General features: G+C 43.8%; 1 protein-coding gene across 1 annotated transcript; it reads left to right on the forward strand.

The window, feature by feature from the left end:
- Positions 1–16,401: 16,401 nt before the first annotated feature.
- LOC123070157 (factor of DNA methylation 1) lies at positions 16,402–22,084 on the forward strand. Its single transcript, XM_044493189.1, has 8 exons — positions 16,402–16,459; positions 16,565–16,636; positions 17,894–18,615; positions 18,743–18,924; positions 19,525–19,614; positions 19,701–19,988; positions 20,079–20,291; positions 21,539–22,084. Exons 2-8 carry the CDS (start codon positions 16,614–16,616, stop codon positions 21,764–21,766), a joined length of 1,746 nt encoding a protein of 581 aa, XP_044349124.1. The 5' UTR covers positions 16,402–16,459; positions 16,565–16,613; the 3' UTR covers positions 21,767–22,084.
- The last annotated feature ends 856 nt before the right edge of the window (positions 22,085–22,940 follow it).

The raw sequence follows: 22,940 nt of genomic DNA on the forward strand, positions 1-22,940 counted from the left end.
ACGACGACCCCTACTACACCGGAGGTGCCTACTACTACGTGCTGCCCGCTGACGACGACCTGGAGTAGTTTAGGAGGATCCCAGGCAGGAGGCCTGCGCCTCTTTCGATCTGTATCCCAGTTTGTGCTAGCCTTCTTAAGGCAAACTTGTTTAACTTATGTCTGTACTCAGATATTGTTGCTTCCGCTGACTCGTCTATGATCGAGCACCTGTATTCGAGCCCTCGAGGCCCCTGGCTTGTATTATGATGCTTGTATGACTTATTTATGTTTTAGAGTTGTGTTGTGATATCTTCCCGTGAGTCCCTGATCTTGATCGTACACATTTGCGTGCATGATTAGTGTACGATTGAATGAGGGGCGTCACATACACAAAAAATAACTAATACTTGCACCCAACGCGAACAAGCGGTTGTTAATCCCTCGGCGGTTAATTGCAAGGATCAAATCTCGTAGTGATAGATAGATAAAACAGAAAATAAAATAAAGTAAAGAAAATTGTAGCAAAGTTTTTTTGTGATTTTAATATATGATAAAAAGTAGACCCGAGAGCCATAGTTTTTACTGGAGGCTTCTCTCTTGAAAATAGCATACAGTGGGTAAACAAATTATTGTTGGACAATTGATAGAAAAGCAAATAATCATGATGATATCCAAGGAAATGATCATGTATATAGGAATCACATCCGCGACAAGTAGACCGACTCCTTCCTGCGTCTACTACTATTACTCCGCACATCGACCGTTATCCAGCATGCATCTAGAGTATTAAGTTCATAAAAAACGGAGTAACACCTGAAGCAAGATGACATGATGTAGACAAAGTAAACTCACGCATGAATGAACCCCATCTTTTTATCCTTAATGGCAACAATATAAATACGTGTTTTGTCGCTTTCTGTCACTAGGATATAGATCACCGCAAGATTGAACCCATTACAAAGCACCTCTCCAATTGCAAGAAAAATCAATCTAGTTGGCCAAACCAAATCAATATATCGGAGAGAAATACAAAGCTATAATAATCATGCATAAAAGAGTTCAGAAAAGACTCAAATAATATTCATGGATAATCAGATCATAAACTCATAATTCATCAGATCCCAACAAACACATCGCAAAAACTGACTACATCAAATAGAACTCCAAGAACATCGAGGAGAACATTGTATTGAAGATCAAAGTGATAGAGGCGAAGCTATCTAGCTACTAGCTATGGACACGTAGGTCTGTGGTAAACTACTCACACATCATCCGAAGGGCAACAAGGTTGATGTAGAGACCCTTCGTGGTCGGTTCCCCCTTCGACAGAATACCAAAAAAGGCCTCTAGATGGGCTCTCACGAGAAGAGAGGCTTGCGGCTGCAGAAAAAGTGTTTTGGGTGGTTCTCTGTTGGTTTCCCGATTTTATAGAATTTATAGAGGCGAAATTAGGTCAAAAGGGTGAACATGGGCCCCACAAGCCACTAGGGCATGCCCTGGTGCCTCGTGGGCCACTCCCTCATCTTCTTGCCCTCTCCCGAAGCTTCCAAGGTCTCTTATGTTCAGAAAAAATGTAACATCCCAAATTTTCAATTTGGAATGTTATACATAGGTCATTCTTGCACATCGTATTTTATTGCATTTTTCGTTCCGTAATCCTCGAAATCCTAAGCAACTCAAGGACCCTCGGGGAGAGTTGGGGATTTCCCGATTTTCATATTTGATTCCTATCAAATAGTGAAACGAGGATTTTTTATTTTAATTATTTTTCTCTCTAAAAAATATTTCTTATTAAAAATATACGAGAGGAGATAATATGACTTCTCCAAAACAACTGAAATATTGGAGGAAATATGCTAAAATCATTTATTTGATTTTATTTGCATTAGAAAAATTACACGTTTTCAAACTTGCATTTTAGGGCCCAGAAAATGTTCATCTCGTTCTAAATATTTTATTTAGACGGTGAAAAATTGTTTTGGCATTTTTAGGTTTCTATTTTATTTTCTAGGATTTTATTTCTGTCAGCAATTTCTTTTTAAAAAACTCTCCCGCGCCCGACTGGGCCGAAGCCCAGCCGAGCCAGGCCGGCCCAACTGCCACCGCCGCCTTCCTCGCGCGCGCGCCGCAGCCGCCGACTCGGACGAGGAGTCCGAGCCGGACTCCACCGCCACCGCCTTGGCCCCTACTCCAAGCCCCCCCCCCCTTATATACTCTCCCCGAGCCCCCACCACCAACCACCACCGCCGCCGCCGCAGCCCGCCCTGAGCCGCCCGCCTCCCACCGCCTGCGCCTCGCTGCCGCCGCTTGCCGCCCGCGCCGCCGCCGAGCCCCGCCGCCCCGCCGCCCAACCCCGCCTCGCCGGAGCCCCTCGCCGGAGGTACCGCGCCGGATCCGAGCCGCCGGTTTTTTTAAAACCGTTCAGTTTTTTTAGAAACCCTAGTTCGGTTTTTTTATCGGTTCGGCGGTTTTTCTCGGTTCAACTAATTAGCGGACGTTCGTCCGTACGTTCGTTTAAACGAACGGTTTTCTTCCGTTAGTTACAGATAACGAACGCTCGTTCGTTAGTCTGTTCGTTAGTTTTCTTTTATCAGATTTATCTGCGATTATTTTCGATCGTGATTTCTGATCCGATCTTAGTTTCTGTTTATCTTTTTGCTTGTTAGTCGGAATCAGGCGATTCAAACGCCTAGAGTTTTGTCTCGAGACCCTCTTTCTGTTTAATCAACTTAAACAAGATTTCGATATTGTAAAATTTGACCATAGCTCAGATTAGTAAACGGATCTTGTTTCTTTCGCCGTTTGAGTTTCGTTGCTCCGTTTGATTTGATTCTTTTTGCGAACCGGAGTTCTTAAGTTGAACTTTCTGGTCAACCTATTTTATTTGAAGTTTTCTTGTGCATCTTTGCTGGTTGCTTATGTATGTTATTGTTTGTTTGCGATAGAATTCCCGGAGTGCGAAGCGTGTTACTACGAGTCTCTAGGATTCGTGGATCGTCAGCAAGGCAAGTAACACATTGATCATACTCTTTTCATACCCAGTTTTTATGCATTAGTTCAATCCTCAAACATTGCATGATTAGGATGTCTTTAACTTGGGGGTTGGGAAGTAGTTGTTGAGGTAGAACCTATTGCCCTGTTACTATCAAACCCTTGGGAGTTACTTCTACGCGTTGCTTATATTGCTATGCTATGCTCGTAGATGTGGTTTGGGTTTGAGTGAATCCATGACAGATGTGATATTGTTAATTAATGGTTTATTTAAGGTGGCAACTTAAATTCACATCTGGGTGGATTGAGGCACCTGGGGAACCCAATATTGTCTGTATTTTTTTGGAAATCCCGGGGTACCCGTGTGATCTTCCTATGGACCGCCACCCAGGCTTAAAGGGAACTGAGATGATTCATGCTAGAAACTTCCGTGTGCAGCCACAAGCTATTATGGGCTCTAGCATAGTTGAGTAAGTTACGTGAAGCTCTTGAAGAGGTTGATCAGCAGGTAGTGGGTTTTGTAGGTTTGGTATGGTCTATCCGAAGTAGGGAGTTAATGTTTCTGAAAGACTATGTCTCGGTCATCCGTTTCTCAAACACTGTGCAGTGCGAGAAATCCAACGGAAGCGATCGAGTCTTGTGGGGAAAAGTGCGCAAACCTCTGCAGAGTGTACAATCTAATCATGGTTAGCCGTGTCCCCGGTTATGGACAATTTTGAGTATCTAGTACTTGGGTTATCACATGTATCTCATCACTCTTAATTAATATTGTTGGGTTGTTAATTACTTTATTTGGGATTGAGTTGGGGTTATACCTTCTCAATGTTTCAACCACCATGATAGTTAAATTAAAATTTATTCCTTTGTTGTAGGGAAAAATTTGCTTTTCGCAAAACTATAACCATAGAGCTTTCCATCAGCCAAACATGCATGTAGTGATAGTATTATCCTGTTCTTGCTCTACTGTGTTATATTGCCAGCGTATTCCATGTGCTGACCCGTTTTCGGGCTGCAACATATTATGTTGCAGACTTTTCAGATGAGGAGTAAGGTTCGTTAGGTCGTTGCCGTGCAGCTCAGCTATGCCGTTGGAGTTGATGGACTCACTTCATCTTCCAAGCCTTCCGCTGTTATCGCATTAGATGGCCTTAAGCCATATTATTGTAATAAGTTCTCTTTTGAGACATTCGATGTAATAAATGTGTGATTGCTACTCTGTTATAAATCCTTCGAGTACTGTGTGTCAGCATTACTGATCTAGGGATGACACTGAAACACAGAGACTTGACCGTTTGAGGTCGGGTCGTTACAAGATGGTATCAGAGCACACGCTGAGTGTAGGACACGACCACTAAGATAAACCGTAGGTCACTCTTCTCTACTCATTTCTGACTCCTCTCCATTTTCTACTCATTAGGATGACGGAGATGAAGAACAAGTTTGCGCAACCGGATGAGGACACACCTTTTGGGCGCCACTTGAAGGAAGTCACTAGGTACTTGAATATTGGAATACCAAGTTTCACCGGGACGTACAACGCCACCTTACCAGAAGAGGAGCGCTGGATGATTCAAGTACAAGTTCCAGGAAGGACGTTCTCGCCAACTTCTAAACCCATAGAATTTTCTTTCGAAGCACCCACCTGTAGTCTAGGCAAGAGCATGGCAGACCACATTACCATGGGACGCATTGGAGAAGTCTACAACAGGGAACTTAAGGACAATACCTATCAAGTATGTGGGCGCCGAGATGAGCAATGGGAAGTAATCAGCACCAGGAAGGATAGATCCATTGCAGCTTTTATCCAGGAGCTAAACCAACACATTCGATGTCAGGAGAACTAGATGTGCGCAGACATGATGGAATTGAAGAAGGCGAAGACTAGGATCATCGAGCAGGAGGAAGAACTCAAGTTTACACGCGATGGATATGAGGAGGAAATCAAGACACTACTGGAGAAGAACGACGACCTGGTTAAGAAGATCGGAGTATTCATGGGAGGACCAGCACCGGGAGAAGAAGACGACGACCCCACTTGCCCGAACAACTACATCATCATCGACGACACCAATTCTGATCCGAGTGATGATAACTTTGAAGACGAAGCTGGAGCAGGCATCATGGAGTCTTCCATCGATCAAAATTTCTAGATGACCACCATATAATAGTAGTATTTCCCCATGTATTTAGTAGTAGTTGAGCACTTTTGCGATAGCTCTAGACCGTTTGTATGCCCTTGCTTGCTTGATTGAGTGAAATGATTGTGTTTGTCTCATGTGCATATGGGTAGTGCTTTCTCGTTAGACCTTTTTCTATTCTAAACTCTTCCATCTAAACCCATCAGATGCCTCCGAGACGTGTCCCACCGGAGCTCACCCAGTTGATCCAGTAGCAGAATGCTTTGATGCAATTGCTAGTTCAGAACCAGGGCAAGAACAACAACAACAACAACAACAACAACAACAACAATAACCCGCCGCCAGTGGACAACCTAGCCCGTTTTCTAAGGTTACAGTCGCTGGTGTTTTCCAGTAGCACCGAGCCAATAGTTGCTGATGATTAGATATGCCGTATTGGAAGGGAGTTGACCACCGCAGGTTGCACAGATGTGGAGAAGCTGCGCTTTGCCGCACATCAGCTTGATGGACCCGCAGCCTCATGGTGGGAGAATTTCACAGCCACTTATCCTATCGACACTGTCACATGGGATCAGTTTCAGCAGGCTTTTCGTACTGCCCATGTCTCAACTGGAGCTACGCAGATGAAGAAGCGGGAGTTCCGCAACTTACGCCAGGGGAACCGTACTGTGGCTCAGTACTGGATGATTTTAGCAAGTTATCACGCTATGCCCCTGATGATGTGGCCACAGATGCCGCAAAGCAGGAGAAGTTTATGGAAGGGCTGAATGATGAGATGAGCATGCAGTTGATGGTAGCAACCTTCAACAACTACCAGGAGTTGGTAGATAAGGCTCTTATGATCAAAGGGAAGCAGCAGCAGATTGAGAGCCGTAAGAGGAAGTATGGACAAGGGAAGTATAACTCAAGAGCTCAACAGAAGCCTCGATTAACCCCGAATTTGGGGGGACTTGTTCATAACCATGGAGGTCACACCCACACTGGAGGAGGATCGCATAATCACAATGGTGCTAAGAATGGAAATGGGACGGAGCTAACAACAATCAGAATCGCTCCAATCCATCCACACCCGCCAAAAGAGACCTAAGTCAAGTTACTTGCTTTAAGTGCGGGAAGACAGGGCACTATGCCAATGATTGCCCTGAACGAAGGAATGGAACCGGAAATGGGAGCGCTGGGAAGAAGCCTAATCCATTCAACAAAGGACAAGTGAACCACGTTAACATGGAGGAGGTTGAAGAGCAGCCGGACGCGGTAATAGGTAAGTTTTTGGTTAAGTCATTTATCGCTCTTGTTCTTTTTGATACTGGTGCATCACATTCATACATATCAAGGGGATTCATGGATAAGTTTAAACTACCAACCCAAACCCTCAGGACCCCTCTTTTAGTGAGCTCGCCTGGAGCAGAGTATATGGCTAGCCGATGGTGCAACCAGATACCCCTAACCATTGGTACCCATGTTTTTCCGTCTGACCTAATTATCTTGGAGTCACGAGGATTGGATGTGATATTAGGTATGGACTGGATGTCAAAGTATGGAGGAAGTATTGACTGTGCTAGTAAGTCGATTTATCTCACCACCCCGGAGGGGAAAAGGATTAAGTATGTATCTAGGCATGTGCCTAGGAGGAGCCAAGTGAATACCCTCATAGGAGTTGTGTAGGAGGAAGTGCCTGTAGTAAAGGATTACCCGGATGTTTTCCCAGAAGAGTTACCAGGCATGCCACCAGATTGAGACATCGAGTTTTTGATAGAGCTATTGCCAGGTACAGGGCCAATATCCAAGAGACCCTATCGGATGCCCGCAAATGATCTGGAGGAAATTAAGAAACGGATCAAGGAGCTATTGGAGAAAGGTTACATTCGAAGGAGTTCATCACCTTGGGGAGCTCCAGTACTTTTGGTCGAGAAGAAGGATAAATCCCTAAGGATGGTTGTTGATCATCGGGCCTTGAATGAGGTAACGATTAAGAACAAGTACCCCCTGCCGATGATCAATGATCTGTTTGATCAGCTGCAAGGAGCTAAGGTGTTTTCGAAGATTGATCTACGATCAGGATACCATTAGTTGAAGATTCAAGAGAAGGATATACCGAAGACAACGTTCACCACGCGGTATGGATTATACGAGTATACGGTCATGTCGTTTGGACTGACTAACGCCCCTGCCTATTTCATGAGCATGATGAACAAGGTGTTCATGGAGTATTTGGACAAGTTTTTTGTGGTGTTTATCGATGATATTATGGTATACTCGAAGAATGAAGAGGAGCACAAGGAGCATTTGCGTTTAGTTCTCGTGAAACTCAGGGAACACCAGTTATACGGCAAGTTCAGAAAGTGCAAGTTTTGGTTGAAGGAAGTTGGATTTCTTGGGCATGTTATATCAGGAGAAGGTATAGCAGTAGACCCCAGCAAGGTTCAGTCAGTCACTGAATGGTTGGCACCCACTTCAGTTAGTGAGATCCGCAGTTTCCTTGGACTCGCAGGATATTATCGGAGATTCATTGAGAATTTTTCCAAGATTGCAAAGCCAATGACTGAACTATTGAAGAAGGATACTAAGTTTAAATGGACAGAAGATTGCAAGGCAAGTTTTCAGGAGTTGAAGAAACATTTGACTACAGCCCCTAACACTGCCAGATATACATAAGGAGTTTCAAGTGTATTACGACGCCTCTCGCTTGGGACTTGGATGTGTGCTTATGCAGGACGGAAGAGTTGTTTCGTATGCCTCACGACAACTAAAACCCCATGAGTTGAACTATGCCACACATGATTTGGAGCTAGCAGTCGTAGTACATGCATTGAAGACTTGGAGACATTATCTTATTGGAAACCGCTGTGATGTGTACACGGATCATAAGAGTTTGAAGTACATTTTCACGCAAAAGGAGTTGAACCTTAGGCAGAGGAGATGGTTGGAACTTATAAAGGATTATGATATGAAGCTACACTATCATCCGGGAAAAGCCAATGTTGTAGCAGATGCTTTGAGCCGGAAGAGTTATGCTAATATCCTTGAAAGTAAGGGATTGCCGAAGGAGTTAGCTGAGGATATCATGGAACTTCGACTGGAGATTGTTCCTAGAGGTTTCATTGCAACAATGGAGGTTCGGTCGACATTGTTGAACAAGATTCGAGAAGCTCAGAAGGAGGACAAAGAGATTGCCGAGATAAAGGAGAAGATGAGCAAAGGAAAGGCCAAAGGTTTTCGCGAGGATGAGCACGATACCTTATGGTTTGAGGACCGAGTTTATGTGCCCAATAACCCAGAGATCAGGAAGTTAATACTTCAGGAGGCTCATGACTCACCATACTCGTTACACCCCGGAAACACCAAGATGTATTTGGATTTGAAGGAACGTTTCTGGTGGACTGGTATGAAGAAGGATATCGCCGAGTATGTAGCCGTACGTGATGTATGTCAGAGAGTGAAGGCAGAGCATCAGAAGCCAGCAGGACTGTTACAACCTATGCCGATACCCGAATGGAACTGGGATAAACTTGGCATGTACTTTATCACCGGACTACCTAGGACCAAAGCAGGACATGATTCAATATGGGTAGTAGTTGATCGCTTGACCAAAGTGGCTCACTTTATCCCAGTGAAAACCACCTATACAAGTGCAAAGTTGGCCAAGATATATATGTCCAAGATCGTATGTCTGCATGGAGTTCCAAGGAGCATCGTATCAGATAGTGGAACACAGTTTACTTCAAAGTTATGGCATCAGTTACACCAGACCTTGGGTACGAGATTGGAGTTCAGTACAGCATTCCACCCTCAGACAGATGGACAGACCGAGAGAGTCAACCAGATACTGGAAGATATGTTGAGAGCCTGTGCACTAGATTATGGATCTAGTTGGGATGACAATTTGCCTTACGCAGAGTTCTCATACAACAATAGCTACCAGGCCAGTTTGAAGATGGCACCGTTCGAAGCCCTGTATGGAAGGAGGTGCAGAACGCCATTGATGTGGGATGAGGTAGGAGACCGACAACTGTTTGGACCAGACCTGATCAAGGAGTCTGAAGAGAAGGTTAAGCTGATTCGCGATAGACTGAAGATTTCTCAGTCCAGGCAGAAAAGTTATGCAGACTCGAAACGCAAGGAGGTAACTTATGAAATTGGAGATAGAGCATACCTGCGAGTATCACCCTTGCGAGGAGTGAAACGTTTTGGAGTTAAGGGAAAGTTAGCTCCAAGATTTGTAGGACAATATCGTGTTTTGGAACGGATGGGAGAAGTTGCCTACAAGTTGGAGTTACGTGAAGGACTGTCAGGAGTTCACGATGTGTTCCACGTCTCACAGCTGAAGAAGTGTCATGCTGAGATGGCCGATATACCATTAAGATATACAGTACCCTTGGAGGCAATTTAGCTGGACAGTGATTTGACTTATGAGGAAAAGCCAGTGAAGATTCTTGAGTTTGCCAGCCGAGTCACCCGCAACAAGGTTATTAAGTTTTGCAAAGTTCAGTGGAGCCACCATACCGAGGATGAAGCCACCTGGGAATGAGAGGATGATCTGCACAAAGACCACCCGCACCTATTTTCTAACCAACCCGAATCTCGAGGGTGAGATTCATCTTAAGGGGGGTAGGTTTGTAACATCCTAAATTTTCAATTTGGAATGTTATACATAGGTCATTCTTGCACATCATATTTTATTGCATTTTTCGTTTCGCAATCCTCGAAATCCTAAGCAACTCAAGGACCCTCGGGGAGAGTTGGGGATTTCTCGGTTTTCATATTTGATTCCTATCAAATAGTGAAACGAGGATTTTTGTTTTTAATTATTTTTCTCTCTGAAAAATATTTCTTATTAAAAATACATGAGAGGAGATAATATGACTTCTCCAAAACAATTGAAATATTGGAGGAAAAATGTTAAAATCATTTATTTGATTTTATTTGAGTTTATTTGGATTTTATTTGCATTAGAAAAATTGCACGTTTTCAAACTTGCATTTTAGGGCCAAGAAAATGTTCATCTCGTTCTAAATATTTTATTTAGACGGTGAAAAATTGTTTTGGCATTTTTAGTTTTTTATTTTATTTTCTAGGATTTTATTTCTGTCGGTGATTTTTTTTAAAAAAACTCTCCCGCGCCCGACTGGGCCGAAGCCCAGCCGAGCCAGGCTGGCCCAACCGCCGCCGCCGCCTTCCTCGCGCGCGTGCCGCCGCCGCCGACTCGGACGAGGAGTCAGAGCCGGACTCCACCGCCACCGCCTTGACCCCTACTCCAAGCCGCCCCCCCTTATATACTCCCCCCGAGCCCCCACCACCAAACACCACCGCCGCCGCCGCCAGCCCGCCCCGAGCGCGCCGCCTCCCGCCGCCCGCGCCTCGCCGCCGCCGCCGCCGAGCCCCGCCGCCCCGCAAGCCGCCGCCCCGCCGCCCAACCCCGCCTCGCCAGAGGTTCCGTGCCGGATCCGAGCCGCCGTTTTTTTAAAACCATTCGGTTTTTTTAGAAACCCAAGTTCAGTTTTTTTAGATTGGTTCACCGGTTTTTCTCGGTTCATCTAATTAGCGGACGTTCGTCCGTATGTTCGTTTAAACGAACGGTTTTCTTCCGTTAGTTACAGATAACGAACGCTCGTTCGTTAGTCTGTTCGTCAGTTTTATTTTATCGGATTTATCTGCGATTATTTTCGATCGTGATTTCTGATCCGATCTTAGTTTCTGTTTATCTTTTCGCTCGTTAGTAGGAATCAGGCAATTCAAACGCCTAGAGTTTCGTCTCGAGACCCTCTTTCTATTTAATCAACTTAAACAAGATTTTGATATTGTAAAATTTGACCATAGCTCAGATTAGTAAACGGATCTTGTTTCTTTCGCCGTTTGAGTTTCGTTGCTCCGTTTGATTTGATTCTTTTTGCGAACCGGAGTTCTTAAGTTGAACTTTCTGGTCAACCTCTTTTATTTGAAGTTTTACTTGTGCATCTTTGCTGGTTGCTTATGTATGTTACTGTTTGTTTGCGATAGAATTCCCGGAGTGCGAAGCGTGTTACTACGAGTCTCTAGGATTCGCGGATCGTCAGCAAGGCAAGTAACACATTGATCATACTCTTTTCATACCCAGTTTTTATGCATTAGTTCAATCCTCAAACATTGCATGATTAGGATGTCTTTAACTTGGGGGTTGGGAAGTAGTTGTTGAGGTTGAACCTATTGCCCTGTTACTATCAAACCCTTGGGAGTTACTTCTACGCGTTGCTTATATTGCTATGCTATGCTCGTAGACGTGGTTTGGGTTTGAGTGAATCCATGACAGATGTGAGATTGTTAATTAATGGTTTATTTAAGGTGGCAACTTAAATTCACATCTGGGTGGATTGAGGCACCTGGGAAACCCAATGTTGTCTGTATTTTTTTTGGAAATCTCGGGGTACCCGTGTGATCTTCCTATGGACCGCCACCCAGGCTTAAAGGGAACTGAGATGATTCATGCTAGAAACTTCTGTGTGCAGCCACAAGCTATTATGGGATCTAGCATAGTTGAGTAAGTTACATGAAGCTCTTGAAGAGGTAGATCAGCAGGTAGTGGGTTTTGTAGGTTTGGTATGGTCTACCCGGAGTAGGGAGTTAATGTTTCTGAAAGACTATGTCTCGGTCATCCGTTTCTCAAACACCGTGCAGTGCGAGAAATCCAACGGAAGCGATCGAGTCTTATGGGGAAAAGTGCGCAAACCTCTGCAGAGTGTACAATCTAATCATGGTTAGCCGTGTCCCCGGTTATGGACAATTTTGAGTATCTAGTACTTGGGTTATCACATGTATCTCATCACTCTTAATTAATATTGTTGGGTTGTTAATTACTTTATTTGGGATTGAGTTGGGGTTATACCTTCTCAATGTTTCAACCACCATGATAGTTAAATTAAAATTTATTCCTTTGTTGTAGGGAAAAATTGCTTTTCGCAAAACTATAACCATAGAGCTTTCCATCAGCCAAACATGCATGTAGTGATAGTATTATCCTGTTCTTGCTCTACTGTGTTATATTGCCAGCATATTCCATGTGCTGACCCATTTTCGGGCTGCAATGTATTATGTTGCAGACTTTTCAGACGAGGAGTAAGGTTCTTTAGGTCGTTGCCGTGCAGCTCAGCTATGCCATTGGAGTTGATGGACTCACTTCATCTTCGAAGCCTTCCGCTGTTATCGCATTAGATGGCCTTAAGCCATATTATTGTAATAAGTTCTCTTTTGAGACATTCGATGTAATAAGTGTGTGATTGCTACTCTGTTATAAATCCTTCGAGTACTGTGTGTGTCAGCATTACTGATCTAGGGATGACACTGAAACACAAAGACTTGACCATTTGAGGTCGGGTCGCTACAAAAAATCTCTAAAAAGTTTTGTGGCATTTGGACTTAGTTTGGTAATGATATTCTGAAAAACCAAAAACAGGCAAAAAACAGCAACTGACACTTGGCACTAAGTTAATAGGTTAGTCCCAAAAAATGACATATAATGACATAAAAAACATCCAAGATTGATACTATAATAGCATGGAACAATAAAAATTATAGATACGTTGGAGACGTATCAAAGGGCTGGGGCAATGGGACTCCATATCTCCCTTGCTTTTCATCATGTTCATGGATGTTCTTAGCGCCCTATTGAGATTTGCGGTGCATGAAGGGTTGCTCTCATCATTAACGCTCATGGGATAAGCCATAGGCTATCTCTCTTCGTCGATGACATGGTCATGTTTATTCAACCAATCAATTCAGAGCTCCTTACGGTCGCTGCCATGTTGGACCTATTTGGAGGAGCCTCAGGCCTTCGAGTCAATCTCAACAAGAGCTCAATCATTCCTTCGATGCGGTGACAACATTGATCGACCTCTCTGACTTGCCCTACCCTATGGGCACGTTCCCATGCACCTACCTTAGACTACCTCTCCATACGGGTGCCCTAGTAAAAGAGGATCTACATAAGCTCATAGAAAGCATGGCCAATCACTTGCAAACTTGGAAGGGAGGACTCTTATTTGAAGGAGGGTGAATTATCATGATCAAGGTAGTTCTGACAGTAACATCAGTTTATCACATGCTAGCATTTGATTTACCATCGTGGTTATCAACAGTATCGACAAAATATGCCGAGGTTTTCTATGGAAAGGTATGGAAGAGGCGAAAGTGGGACACTGCAAGGTGGCTTGGGATATGGTTTCTCGTCTGACTGAGTTCAGTGGGCTTGGAATTCACATTTTGAGACTGATCAATGCCGCCCTTCGCGTGCGGTGCCTTTGGGTGACAAGAACCGACATCTTGCGACCTTGGCAGGGGCTAAATACCTCGATTTCTCCCAAAGCGGATGCATTATTCCGCGCGTCCATGGTTTGCATGATTGGTGATGGGCACCGAGGCATGTTCTGGGTTGATCGGTGGCTAGACAGTTCATCTCCAAAGGATTTGCACCGGCCCTCTAATGTCGTCCCTAAGAGTAAACGCAACTCTCTGTTTGTGATGGATTGGAACAAAATGAATGAACTAAGCACTTTAGAGGGTCATTCATGCTAGAAATGATCATACAATTCTGTGTACTACGGGGAAAGGTCCAGGGAATCGGCGATGCTCTATCGAACTCTCCGGACTGCTTTAGGTGGATTTGGACTAACAGTGGCTCTTACACGACCGAAACTGCATACAAGGCTTTCTTTGCCGGAAAAACCAAACTGCCGGGAGCCAAAGAGACGTGGTCCTCGTCGGCTACTCTTCGACTAAAATTCTTCGGCTGGCTAGTCATTCACAACAGATGCTGGACGGCGAACAAGCTGCAAAAAAGGGGCCTCCCTCACCAACTGACATGCAAGTTATGTGCACAACAAAACGAGTCCATCAATCACCTACTAGTTCAATGTTCTTTCTCCCTTACGGTGGTGGCTCAAGTACTCATCTTAGCGTTGCCTATCTCCCTGGTGGACTCCAACATCGTGGAATGGTGGGAAATGGTGCCCAACTCCACACTAGGCAAGCAAAGGAAGGAAAGGAATGCACTTATTAATCTTGTCATGTTCTTCATTTGGTAAGAAGGCAATAGTTGAACTTTTGACAATGTTTCAGCGGTAGAGACAGAGCTAGTAGGAAAAATTGTCGCAGAGTGGCGAACTTCGAAGAGTGCTTTGCAGGTTCAGGATAGGAATAGGTAGATGGTAGGATTCAGTGAGCAATGCTCAGGGCGTGGGTGGTGGTGGATAGTTGAGCTTAGCTCCTTGTAAATCTTACATTGTATTGTTCTTCCCAACCTTAATGAATCAACACGCAAATATCATGCGTGTTCCAAAAAAAGTTGGGTGGTACACAATATGTCAATCAATGGCCACCTATTAGCATGAAATTCAACCTCATTCTTCCTATTCAAATTCCCCCTATGTTTGACATGTAACACAAGCATAGTAAATCTCGCTTTGACACCAATAGTAGCCAAAGCCAAATCATCAGAAGGAGCATTTTGATCAGGTCATCCTTAACCACGGGATGACAAATCGATTTGTTTTACACTCTGCGGAGGTTTTGCACTTTACCCATGCGACATATCGCGTCTTGTTGTCAAAGTGCTAGTGATACCTACCTATCAAGGTACGGACATGGAGAACATCTAGGTCTTCCGATTACCTCACCTAGCAACGAGGTATCCACTAATCTTTTGGTTGGGAAACTTATAGTTAAGGATCCTTCAAACGTTGGGCCCTATTTCTAGCTTGCTATCTTTTTGTTCAGGGCCATCAACATGTTACCGCAATACTAAACTCATTAGCCCACTTAACCTAGCTAGTGCCCATATGGCATGTGGTTGCTTAGTAATTTCGAACAATACCGACTCAAGATTGGTCCTTGATTGACTCCACCGAAAAGAATATATACATATATGCTCATAACATGAGCTTGTATAGTTTTGTTTGTCGAAACAAAAGATTCTATAACATAGCACTGGGATGAGACTATGACCTAATTTCTTTTGAAAATCCAAGTCCCCATTCCACCTCACAAAGTCCTATCACGTGGTTTTGAAACACAAGTTTTCCATTATATGCATATGAACATGGATCATGGCAAAGTATGAAGATTTCCTTGACAACCGCGAATGATCTGTTTTCATGCCCAAATCCCCTACCACATTTGGTTGACAAGATAAAAGGGGCCCATTCAAATTTCAAAGTGTCATGATCACCAATACCACACTCTTCATGCCAGTGACCGATGATTCCACACGCATAAAAAACGTGGCTAGCTTCTCAAATTTCACCCGCTAGCTTTCTGTTTCTCCTCCCTTTGTAAATCGGACCACCCTCGTAATCTTCTTAAGAATGTCTAGTTTAACTCTCACTCGGATGAATTCCCCCAAATCCGTTTGGCAGGGTAACTTGCACTTCCTGCACTTCCTCTATCTGGCTTGCCAAATTCTCATGAAGGTTTTGTTCTTCACAACTCCGTCCGGTAGCTTATGGATCTGGCACCATGTCTCAAGTTTATCCAGCTTCACCTTTTCTGGGTTAATAAGCCCGTCATATTCGACCATGATCAATGCATATCCCCGGAAGTCCCATGGCCCCTGGTGCATCGCTTTATTCCAGTCCCCAAGATAGTTGAACTGAATTGAGCGTGTTGATCCTTCTCCAGACCACCGATTGCGCCGGGTTCTAGGCCGCTCGCATATCCCCTATCAAAGCATTTTGGCTGGAAGTTTTCTTTGTTAACAGTCGTCCCAGCGCCAGCCAATTTGGCTTGATTTCAGCCGCATCATTCTCATCATCTCAGACTAGATCATCCGGTTCATCATCTTGCAGGTTCAGCTGATCCATCAAGTCAGACGGGTCCTCCAAATCCGTCTTCTGCGATCCACTCTCACTCGTTGTTCCAGACATCGCCACGATCACAGATGGGAAGCCTCAAAACCCTCTTCCGCTCCGGTTCCAACAAGGCCGAAAGGGACAACCGAAGTTATCCCCGAGGTTAGCCCTTTAGAGGAGGAGAAGGGGGACATGGGAACGGTGACGAGACGCCATCGAAGCTAGATGAGATACTCACGGCGGCCTGCCGCCGGGCCGGAGGACTGGAAAACCCTAGGTCATGTCTAGGGAAAAAAACTTTCAGAGGATAAAATAAAATCATATTCCTTAGATTTTTTGGTTTTTTCCCCTTAGAATGAGCCCTTGACCGGAAAACTACCTTGGTTCCGGGCGGTCCAGCTGGACCCTCTAGTTCTCCGTGGTTCGAGTTTTGTGTGTCGCTCGATCGCTTCCCGAGTCGGCCTTCCCGATCACGTCCTCCACGCCCACGCTCACTCACTCGCCCCTCTCCAACCAACGCCGGCGCTGCGGCGAGGTGAGCCCAAACCCTCCGATTCGCTTCCGTCTTCCTGCTTCCGCCCCTTCTTCCCCTCCCTTCTCAGCGGCATTGTGCTCATCCACGCGTACCTTGAAACCCTAGGTTCGCTGGGGACGGCGCCGTCAGTAGGCAGCCGGGTGGGCGGCCCGCTATGCGCACCGGCGAGCCCCCCCGGTGGGTATGGGACGCCAACTCTTCTGTCCTTCACTGATTTAGTTCCACGAATTTTGGCTACTGCTGCTGCGCATAGCGAGCCGAACTAGAATATCTACGCCCAATACTCGAGTAGCCTTGGTATTTGAGATTATTTCCGTTTGGATATTTCCGAAATGAACATGTATTCTAGATATGTTTTCACAGATGGAGATATGACGTACTTATTGCTGGGCTGCTATATATAGCTTCAGTGCCGCTGGAATCTATTGATTTTATATGCTTTCTGTCACCTTACGGGAATGAAAAGCTGCAAACTGCATTTATGGTGCATATTATTTTGTCTTGCTTCAGTACTATTCTGTTATTCCAGACAGTAAAACTGACCGCATATCTTTAAGATATATTGGAATTTCACTTTCTTAGAAAATGGATTTGGCAGTTAAGTTGCGTTGCTTTGGGCATGCAAATGATGATCAGTTAATCATTAAGTTTGATTGAACTTGTGTCATTTGGCTACCTCTTATATGGTTGTATGCACAAATGGTACCAGTACTTCCATGTGCACAGGCTAATTAATCATGTGAGCTAGTCCAAATGGTACCAGCACTTCCATCTCACTATAACCTGCATATCTGTATATACATATGATGGGGATTGTTGATAATATTGGAGAGGAAATTAATGTGCAATTGTTACCTTGGTGGGATTGTATCTTTGATATGACCACTCACAGTTCAGAGCATGTTGCAACATATCATATTGGTGCTTTCATGTGCTGGTTGTCATCTTTCAGTCGGTGCGTTTTCTTTATGGTTCAAAAAAGTTCTTCAGTTATTGTTGAAAAGATTAATAGATTATTCATGTTTTGTACGTGTGCATTGTAGATTATGTTTGTTCTAATTAAAGTAGCTCAGCTCCTTTATAGTTTAGTTCGGTCTTCAGCTGATCTAGTGAATGAAATTGATCAGCTTATCAGTGAATGAAATTGATCGGCTGCACTAGTTCAGATGTAATATGCTAGTCCGGCGTTCAGCTGATCTAGTGAATGCAATTGATCAGCTGCACCTGTTCAGATATAATGCGGTAGTCCAGTGTTCAGCCGATCCAGTGAATGAAATTGACCCATTACACTAGATTTCTGTGCAACATTTTCTTTGTATCCAAATGGCAGTTTACAAGGGTAAAAATAGTGATGTATACAAATGATTTACAGGTGTAATTTTTTGCATGATTCCCAAATGGACCCATAACATTTTTGTTTTTTGATTTCAGCAGGATTCGCAAGGAAAGAGCTTGTAGGAAGAGCGAACAGAACATAGAGAGCCTATTTCAGCAGCATGCAACTGGAGTAGGTTCAGCAGCTTATCCGCAGGGGAGAGACGAGGCGGCCCGCCAGTTACAGCTAATAGCTATGGAGCCTCAGGCTGTTCAGAACAGAGATGACCTGTTCGTTTGGCCCTGGATGGGTGTTTTGGTCAATGTGCCCACCGAATGGAAAAATGGGTGCCATGTTGGAGAAAGTGGAAACCGACTGAAGGAGAAGCTCTCGTGCTTTTGCCCACAGAAGGTTATTCCTTTGTGGAACTATAGAGGCCACACAGGGAATGCTATTGTTGAGTTTGGAAAAGACTGGACTGCCTTCAATAATGCACTTGCTTTCGAAAATCACTTTGAGTCAGAAGGATATGGCAAACTGGACTGGAAGGCGTACAAGCATCGACGACCGGGGATGTTCGGATGGGTTGCAAGGGCTGATGATCAGAAATATCCAGGGCCGATCGGGGATTATCTGCATAAAAATGGTGATCTGAAAACTATTGCAGATGTTGAGAATGAAGAAGCACGCAAAACAAACAAACTGGTAGCGAATTTAGCTAGCCAGATTGAGGTAAAGCGAAGGCATGTGGAAGAACTTGAATGTAAGTACAATGAGACGACTACCTCACTTGACATGATAATGGAGCAAAAGGATCAGCTGCTCTGGGCATACAATGAAGGTTTGTGTTGACCTTTTGCTATCTATATCTTCCACCATGTTCTAAATATCAGCATATGTGCATTCTCCTTTTAACATGCTTAGAGCTCTGTTGTTTTAACATCCTTTTGAACTTACTCTTTTTCCAGAAATACACAAGATGCAGCAACTTGCTCGTAGGCATTCACAGAGGATCATTGATGAGAATCAAAAGCTCCGTTCAGAACTTGAGTCCAAGATGCAGAACCTTGACTTAAGATCCAAACAGCTTGATGAGCTAGTTGCACGTAGTGAATCTGAGAGAAGGAACCTTGAGCACGAGAAGGAAAAGGTGTGTAATGTCGTGTTTCTATTATTGAATTTATCGCATACAGAACTATGGGACTATGTTTTCTCTTCCCTCTTCTTGTTTCAGCGCTTCGTCAATCTTTACATAACAGTTTGTTTGGAGTCCCTAACATTGTATTTTGTATTGCCGTCCAACATTGTCATTTAAATAACTAGTAATTGTGTACGTGCAATGCACGCTAATATTAGTCAAGATATTAATTGTATTTCACATTCATATTAGGCATGATATAAATTGCATGTTAACATTAGGTAGGGTATAATTACTTGGTTAATGCTGACGTTGATATTAGGCATGATATTAATTAGTGGAGGGTGCTAAACATGTTTAACGCTAAACACCGGAGCGACGTAGACTGTTGGATAGATGCGGTTGAACGGGGAAGATTTGTTGGATCTTTGCAATTCACTCTTTTTATATTGGTGTAGACATAATGACATATACATATATACAGATATAGATACAGTGCAGAGGGTTTAGCACTAGGGTGATTTGGGTAAAATGCGGGGGCCATGTTTTTTGTAGGAGGGGCCCTGTTTGGTGGACTATGCATATCACTTATGGGTTGTTGTGTGGATGCAGAACGGTGTTAAAACAAAGCATCTTAAGATGGCAACATTGGTGCAACAGAGGGCTGATGAAAATGTGCTCAAGCTTGTGGAAAAACACAAGGTTTGGGCCTAGTATATCGTTTCACTTGATTTTTTTGGACATAATTTATATAAGTGTCTTACTGTGATGAAAATGGAAAAATGCAGTTAGAGAAACAAGTCGCTCTAGATAAGATTATCAAGTTGGAGCAGCAACTGGATGCCAAGCAGAAGCTTGAGTTAGAAATAAAACAGTTGCAGGGTAAATTGGAAGTCATGAAGCATATGCCAGGTGAAGAAGACTCTGAATCGAAGAAAAGAATAGATGAACTTAGTGAGGAGTTACAAGACAAATATGATGAAATGGATGCAATGGAGTCACTCTACCATACTCTGCTTATCAAGGAACGGAAAAGCAATGATGAATTGCAAGATGCTCGGAAGAAGCTGATAGATGTAAGTTGGCTCATTGCTCGAGCTCTTGCACTTGTCCACTATGTTTGCATAACATCCAAACTCATTCCTGATCTGTTGCATACTCTACAGGGTTTACAGACTATTACAACTGGTCGAGCAAATATTGGCATTAAAAGAATGGGCGAACTTGATCTTAAATCACTTGCAATTGTTTGCGGACGTAAATTTTCAAAAGAAGATGCAGAAGTGACTGCTGCCATTCTTTGTTCGAAGTGGGAGGCTGATATCAAAAAACCAGAATGGCACCCTTTTAGGGTTGTCATGGTTAATGGGAAAAAAAAGGTAGGATTCCTTTTTCATTTTCTACACACTTTACTCTTCCTAATAGCTTGTAATTTCAGTCATATATGTCACGCTGGACTTCCCTTTTGGAAACATTTCCCTGGTTCCTGTTTAAGCTACTACGTGCAGGTTTTTCATTAGTGTTCTGTTAAACAATCTTGTTTTTCATTGCATGCTTCCTATTTAAGTTACCACTTGCAGGTTTCAGCTCAGTTAGGTTCTGTAATACATTAGGGTTCTTTTGTACAGTAGTTGGGTATTCAACGGATGCTTGATTGCTGAATCTGACAATTTAGACATATACGTGGGTACCTGAGATATATACTGGAATGTGGTGTCATACGAAAAGATTTGGTATTTTAACTTTGTATTCAGCCTAGACCTTGTGCTGGTTTAATTCTGAGAAGCAATTCTATTGCGAGGGACCTTATGTTAATGTTAGCTGCTCTTGATTGAGATCTATACACTATAATTGAATAATAGCGATGTGCTTTCCACATAAGACTTGGCTTCTTGCACTTGGTTTCCTCTGAAGCTCCTGGTAACTTGTATTACCAGTTATCTTTAATTCGTTGATTTTGGCAACAGAGTACATCTAGCATTTGCTGGCGGAGTTATATATGGAGCCATCAAAGGTTTTATTGATAGAAAGCTTACCATATGCACATGGAATCTCCTGATGTATCTCAATTGAACCCGTGCTCAAGTTGTTTGCGTGCTAATTAATCCCTTCCCATTTAAAAGCATATGACATTTTGTCAATTAAGTTAGGCAAGTAAGTTGTGTTCTCTGACTGGGACTACCTCTTCTTGTTAAGTGTTGATTTCCAATTCAGCGCTGGGTAAATTGGATATATCTTAGACCTTGGCTGTTGACACATAGGAAATGATACTGGTGTCTGAAGCCATAGAACTTGTGTGATTCACTTGTACTAAAGGCATAGAAAGCTGCTCCTGTATTGCTGCAGTTTCTGCAGCTTTGTATTTCCATGCAATGAAGTAGTTGTGTGCGTCTTGAGTCCATGACAACATGCATAAACAATTTTTGGTTCGAAATGCCGCGCTGTGATGTGGTTCAGACAGCATTGGAGAGTCGTCTATGAATAACAGTATGCTACATCAGCAGCATATTTGTGGAGTCGAAGTTTCCGAGCTTTAAATAATGTGTTCATCAATCATTTTTAGAATGGGAGACATATATACTATTGTAGTATTTGTTTATCTCACATGGTGTGTGCTTTGGTGTAGGAGCTTATCTCTGAGGATGATGCGAAGCTTCAGGCTCTAAGAGAAGAGTATGGCGAAGAAGTCTATTCTCTGGTGACAAAGGCGCTGCTTGAAGTTAACGAGTACAACCCCCGTGGCCGCTATGCCGTACCGGAGCTGTGGAACTACAAGGAGGGCCGCAAAGCAACACTGAAAGAGGCCTTGCAGTACGTCCTGAAACAGTGGCGGACACACAAGAGGAAGCGATGAACTACTACCACTGGCCTATACATACATGAACTTGCTGTTTATTTAGCATTTACTAGTACACGTTAGATAAGAGCTGTACGTGTGGCTCTCAATGGTGAGACTTCTAGAATGTTCAACTGTCGCAGTCGTTTACTTGTCCGAGTTTAGCTGGGATTATGAAACGTGCGGAGATTCCGTTTTCCAGGGTTTCAGGTCAGGTGTAAGTAAATGATGCCTGAAAATGTTGTGCAGGAGACAAAAGATTCTGGAACACTGCTCCAGTTCCAAATCCACGATGATGAATTGCTACCATACAATCAAATAAGTCTGTAGATTGAATTGCTGGTGCCTCTTGCTTTGATTTTGAATTGAGTTGCGTTAAAAGGCATGTACTACCTTTCTGGCGAATAAACTTGTTGTATATATACTTGTAAGTCAAGATATGAAACACTGCAGGTAGCAGGAGGATACAACTGGAAACGTTTCTTTTCTTTCCAAAATGAACTTATCGCTCTGCGTCACACACACACACACGAGACACGACACCATACGTAAGAGGACCAGGAGAAGACCAACGGAATGTTCCAACACAAACCTCGAACCATATTCACGGGGGAGTACACGCACGCTCAGCACATTCGCGGCATGCCCTCCTTCCACTTGCTAGCCGCCTGTTAGGCCCAGTCCTAGCTCCTCCACTGTTCCTGTGTGCCGCTGGGATTTCTGTTCGTCGATCGCCCATCTAACGGCTCACATTGGAGGATACCGGTTCGCTAGCATGGACGATCTCCATCCATTCCTTGAAGATCCAACAGCTATGGAAGACCCAAGCATCGCTATAGCTTTTCCGACAAGCCATGTGCTCTGCTTTACTTTCTTCTTCTTTTTCACTCGATGTAATGGCTCTAAAGCCAGCCTCCTCCCTCATTCTGGACTATGTTGAATTATGTTGGGTTGTAAACCCTAGCCACCAGTGGCGAGCTAAACTACTTTCCCATTCTGGTGAAGAAACCCTAGTTCCAAGCCTTCTGTTCTTCTCTAAATTGTAGCGATTGTGAGTTAAATTCCCCATTTCAGAGTTCAGGGCTTGACAATTGGTATCAGAGGCCAGTCTTTCCTCGGCGGTGGCGTTGAAATTGGTGGTGTGAGGTTGGTTTCGGCTGTAAAATCCCTCTCTTTGCTTGGATCTAGCGGC

This window comes from Triticum aestivum, chromosome 3B, assembly GCF_018294505.1.
Source record: "Triticum aestivum cultivar Chinese Spring chromosome 3B, IWGSC CS RefSeq v2.1, whole genome shotgun sequence".
NCBI lineage: Eukaryota > Viridiplantae > Streptophyta > Magnoliopsida > Poales > Poaceae > Triticum > Triticum aestivum.

What these genes read in the sequence shown, in the direction of transcription:
- LOC123070157 (XM_044493189.1), top strand. Translation starts at nt 16,614, where the DNA reads ATGCGCACCGGCGAGCCCCCCCG. An exon ending in CGCACCGGCGAGCCCCCCCG is followed by an intron (nt 16,637 to 17,893) that starts GTGGGTATGGGA and finishes TGATTTCAGCAG; the next exon opens with GATTCGCAAGGAAAGAGCTT. An exon ending in TGGTTAATGGGAAAAAAAAG is followed by an intron (nt 20,292 to 21,538) that starts GTAGGATTCCTT and finishes GCTTTGGTGTAG; the next exon opens with GAGCTTATCTCTGAGGATGA.